Below are 5,289 nucleotides of genomic sequence, written 5' to 3'. Positions count from 1 at the left end.
TTTTTCAAAAAAGTGATTTCATTAGTCTAAAAAATGATAAATATTTTTTTATTCTTAATCAAATGTATTGAGTTATAAGAAATCGTCTTTGTTAGAGAGTATTTTGTTCGGATGTGAAAATTTTTGAGATGAACATAAATTTAATCAGATCTCAAAATGAGTACGAGACACGGAATAAAAAAAAAATAGTTGTTAAAGTCCAAACTGATTATAGAATCTTTGTCTTTCGACATTGCTGACATATATTAGTCCAAAGGAAATCAAATATTTTATTTCCATAAAAATACCCAAAGAATCTCTCCCTCCAATATTTAATCATCCTATAAAAACCACACCAGCTTTTGTTAACCCCCAAACTGAGAAAATAGAGGAAAAAAGAAAGAATTACTCTCTGCAACTCCATTAATGGCGACCATAAGCTATCTTTTTCTCAAAACTCCAACCCCAACTCAACCTTTCCCTAAAACTCACAAAACCCATTTCTCTACACCTCTCAATCTTCCTCTCTCATCCCGCAAACTCGGGCCTGGACAACAAGTCCGGGCCCGAATTCGCTGCGGATTGATAGAACCCGATGGCGGCAAACTTGTGAATCTCGTCGTCGAGGAATCACAAAAAGCCCAAATAACTAAACGGGCTTTATCGTTGGCCCAAATCAAGCTTTCAAAAATTGATATTCAGTGGGTTCATGTGTTAAGTGAAGGTTGGGCCAGCCCATTAAAAGGATTTATGAGAGAATCCGAGTTCCTCCAAACTCTTCATTTTAATTCGACTCGACTTGAAAACGGGTCGGTTGTTAACATGTCGGTTCCAATTGTACTTGCAATTGATGATTTTCAAAAGGATCAAATTGGTGGGTCCAGTAGTGTGGCCCTTGTTGATGACAAAAATAACGCCATTGCCATTTTAAATGAGTAAGTGAATTTTTCTGTGTTATCGAAATCATTAATTTAATTTTTTACACCATTTTATTTCAATTTCTGTACAACTTTTGGTCCCGTTAGTTACCAGTAATTATGATTTTAGTCCTTGTGATATTTTGCTAAGCATTTTTAACTTTGAATTAATTAAAATGTACTCCTACCGCCGTAGAATTTTGAGAGTCAAACTGAGTTATATGTTTGACCGTAAATTTTTTATGTCTTTTAATTATTTTGAGTTATTAATTATTGTGATTTATATTATAGTTTCCAAATATATAAAAAAAATTCAAAAAACTTAAATATACTAAGTCCAAATACATGTCAAAATTTTAAAGTTTAAACCTCGAAAAGGGACAAGTCCCGAAATACGTGATATTTAGATTATCTAACAAATTTAACATAACATATGGTCTTTGGATTCCCCAGATATGTGGCAAAATTTCATTTTAAGTTTGTTTAAAAAAGAATAATAACATTCTAAATTTAAAAATAATTTAGTTTAAACTTGATATTTTACCTTTAATGAGTATTTTTTTTATAATCACACTAATGTAGAAACATATTTAACATCACGAGTTTAAAAAGTCTTTTTTTTTTTTTTTTTTTACTCTGCCTGTTCAGTTTGCTACATAAAGTGAAATGGAGGGAGTAGGTAATTTAATGGTTTTAACTATTAATAATTTGTTAAATTTGTGAAGATTCACAAGAAAAAGGATCAAAAGTGGATATTTCATCTAATTGAAGGTTAGAGTGCTTAACTAGATATCACAAGCACCAAAATCTGAATTTGTCGATATTTCACAAATTCCCTTTCAACATTGATGTGCACGAGGTCGGCCGTGGCATGCCTATATCAATGTCACCAGGTCGGCCGTGGCATGCCAATATCAATGACACAAGGTTGGCTGTGGCAGGCCACTATGGCACGAGGTAGGCCGTGGCATGCCAATATCAATGACACGAGGTTGGCCGTGGCATGCCACTATGCAGGGGCGGCCCAACCTCATCGGAGACTTAAACAATAAAAATAAGATATTAATAAGAGTGTGTATATATATATATATATATATATATATATATAATTTAATGAACATCGTTTTTAAAAAAATTAGACAAGTGAGGATGTGGAATTAAAAAAATGAGAACTTAGTTTTATAAAATACAGAAAATTAAATGAATTTAACGTTGATTGCATCACAACTGAAATGGGAGAATCCAGAAAATATAAGTGACTCCATTTTTTTTTGTAAGTCCCTTTCTATATTTGGTAACAATTCAACTTTAGATTTTTTTTTTTTACCATTAATGAGATGATTTCTATCCAAAAACTTTTATGATTTATTTACGATTATAAGTTTCAAAAGCCTTCCTTTATTTCATAAAATCCATGTCCTGGCAAACACTCTCATATAAATTGGGACGGAGAGAGTATAATTTATGTAAGGAAAATAAATAATAAGTTAGATTATTAGATATAGTTACGTGACCAACTAATGAATAGAGAAATATAATTAAGTAAAAAAGTAAAATAAGATTGACAGAAAACTATTTTAGTTATATTAATTAGAGGAAGAAATCGAGTTATTAAAAATTAATATGACAATAAAGAAATAAATTTATCAATAATAAAAGATAATTATATAAATAATATACTATTATATATAGAGAAATACTATTAATTTCGGGGCCTTTAATTATTTGGGACCTAAAGCAAGTGTTTGGTTGGGCCGCCCCTGCCACTATGGCACGAGGTCGGTCGTGGCATGCCTATGTCAATGGCACGAGGTCGGCTGTTCACCATCAATAATATAGTCAAATTACTTAAAGAGTATTATGCAACTGAATCTTACTTGTAAAATATTTTATGCACTATCATGTGTGCTTGCAAGGGGAATATATAACTACAATGTCTGTAATATTTTTCTATATATGTCTAATTTTTCTAGATATAGTAAATGAAATAGCTCAAAGGGAGTAACTTACTCTGTAGTTTACTCAATGGATATTTTTACATTTTGGAATGTATCTTAGATATTGATCAGACTAATATTCCACACTTTGTTTGGCATTGATTTTAAATCCTGGATCCCCCTGTGCTGATATCATGTCTTTCTTACGTCTAATGTCTTTCCCTGTTAATCTGGTAATTGTAGTATCGAGATTTACAAGCATAACAAAGAAGAACGGATAGCAAGAACTTGGGGCACCACTGCCCGGGGACTTCCTTATGCGGAGGAAACTATAACAAATGCTGGAAACTGGCTAATTGGTGGCGATTTGGAAGTTCTAGAACCGATCAAGTACAATGATGGTCTTGACAGGTTCCGGCTTTCACCTGCTGAACTTCGTGATGAATTTACAAGGCGTAATGCAGATGCAGTTTTCGCTTTTCAACTGAGAAATCCTGTGCATAATGGCCATGCGTTATTAATGACTGATACACGTCGACGACTTCTTGAAATGGGATATAAGAATCCTATCCTTTTGCTTCATCCTCTTGGTGGTTACACTAAGGCAGATGATGTTCCTCTTCATTGGAGAATGAAGCAACATGAAAAGGTTTGTGCTTCTGTTTTTACCTTATGTTTTTGGAAGTAAAATAAAGCAATTAAACGCTATGCTACTTGATTCGCCTCCCCCTTCAACCGTCCAAGCGTCGACAAGGGCTAGAAGTTTCAATACTGTTCGGCTGAACCCAATTACTTTTGCTTAAACAATGTATTTGTATTAAAAAATTCACTAAAAATGAACAAATATTAAATTACAAACCATTTTTTTAGTACTTGAAGTCGTCATTTTAGAATATAGAACCCATAATGTTGAAATCCTGAATCCGCCTCCGGTTGCTTTCTAATTCCTATATGTGACTGGAACTCTTCACAGGTACTTGAAGATGGGGTGCTTGATCCAGAGACAACTGTGGTTTCTATATTCCCATCTCCAATGCACTACGCCGGTCCAACCGAGGTGCAATGGCACGCAAAGGCTCGGATCAATGCAGGAGCTAATTTTTATATCGTGGGACGAGATCCAGCTGGAATGGGTCATCCATTAGAGAAGAGAGATCTATATGATGCAGATCATGGCAAGAAGGTTCTCAGTATGGCCCCGGGACTAGAACGGCTGAATATCTTGCCTTTCAGGGTACGACGGCAACAATTAATCGTGGTTAAAGTGCAATGCGTCTTTCCTTTTTAATTCTCAAACTCTAATGTAAATACCTAATTTTCTTGTAGGTGGCTGCGTATGACAAGACTCAGAGTAAAATGGCTTTCTTCGACCCCTCTCGGCCTCAAGATTTTATCTTCATTTCAGGCACCAAGGTATCTACTCTCCGTTGTCTTTCAGTGTTCTACCCCACTCCACGCCCCGTGCTAGATCAATTATTGTGCCAATTGGTGGCTAATGCAGCATATGAGTATCGGGTCCATCTGAACCTAGTACTTTTGATTATGCATACTAATCCAGTAAAATTACAATAAATAGTAACTATGAATGTATAACCTTAAGAATATAATAGGTTCAGTACTAAGAATCTTAAAGGTTGAACCCATAGAGTTTAAATTTTGAATTCGTCTCTGATGCTGCTGTCCACCGGTCAATATTGTGAAATTAATGTGTTCTTTTTTTTTTCTTTTCAGATGCGAGCGCTTGCAAAGAACAAGGAGAGTCCTCCAGATGGATTTATGTGCCCAGGTGGTTGGAAGGTTTTGGTGGAATACTATGATAGTTTGTCTTCAGCTGAAAATGGGAGAATTCCTGAAGCAGTGCCTGTTTGAATGTTTCATTTATTTAGAAAGTGAATTACTCTCTTTATGTGGTGTCTGAACATATGTTCAACATTACTCTTCAAATTACCAATAATTAATAGTGCGACAAGTTATAGGTTGATGAAAAATTGTTTCCATCTTGTAAATTATAGTGCTAAATTTATGCACACATCTGTGTGCACCTATATTATAGTTTCTGCTTTCATTGAAAATGAGTTTCAAGTTTTCTAGTGGAATTGGATATGTAGTATAGAAGTTGGAGAGTTGCTTTTCATTCTTTTGAAAGGACAAAGCAAACTTAAGCTCATTTATTTTCACTTAATGGAGGTTTGATTCTGAATCATTTAGATCTTAGCCTATTTAGCGCAATGTATTTTCTTTTTCACTTTCGCTATAACTTATTAGCTCTTAATTTATACGAATCATTTAGAACTTGTATAGAGTTTTGAAATTACTTAGGCGTTCAACAACAACAACACAAATTCTCACACAAGTGGAGTCTGAGGAGGGTAGTGTGTATGTAGATAGGAGGGTAGTGTGTATGTAGATAGATTGTTTTCCAGTAGACCCTCGGTTTTGATAAATATAACATTTTA

The 5,289-nt window shown here is 34.3% G+C and overlaps 1 protein-coding gene across 1 annotated transcript; it reads left to right on the top strand.

Annotated features, from left to right (window-relative positions):
• Positions 1-272: 272 nt before the first annotated feature.
• On the top strand, positions 273-5,036 carry LOC104092668 (ATP sulfurylase 1, chloroplastic-like). The gene is made up of 5 exons (XM_009598322.4): positions 273-914; positions 3,077-3,482; positions 3,807-4,067; positions 4,160-4,246; positions 4,565-5,036. Exons 1-5 carry the CDS (start codon positions 406-408, stop codon positions 4,700-4,702), a joined length of 1,401 nt encoding a protein of 466 aa, XP_009596617.1. The 5' UTR covers positions 273-405; the 3' UTR covers positions 4,703-5,036.
• Positions 5,037-5,289: the final 253 nt, after the last annotated feature.

Source organism: Nicotiana tomentosiformis, chromosome 9 (assembly GCF_000390325.3).
Source record: "Nicotiana tomentosiformis chromosome 9, ASM39032v3, whole genome shotgun sequence".
Taxonomy (NCBI): Eukaryota; Viridiplantae; Streptophyta; class Magnoliopsida; order Solanales; family Solanaceae; genus Nicotiana; species Nicotiana tomentosiformis.
The sequence above is the reverse complement of the archived record's forward strand: the minus strand, read 5'-3'. Positions and strand labels throughout refer to the sequence as shown.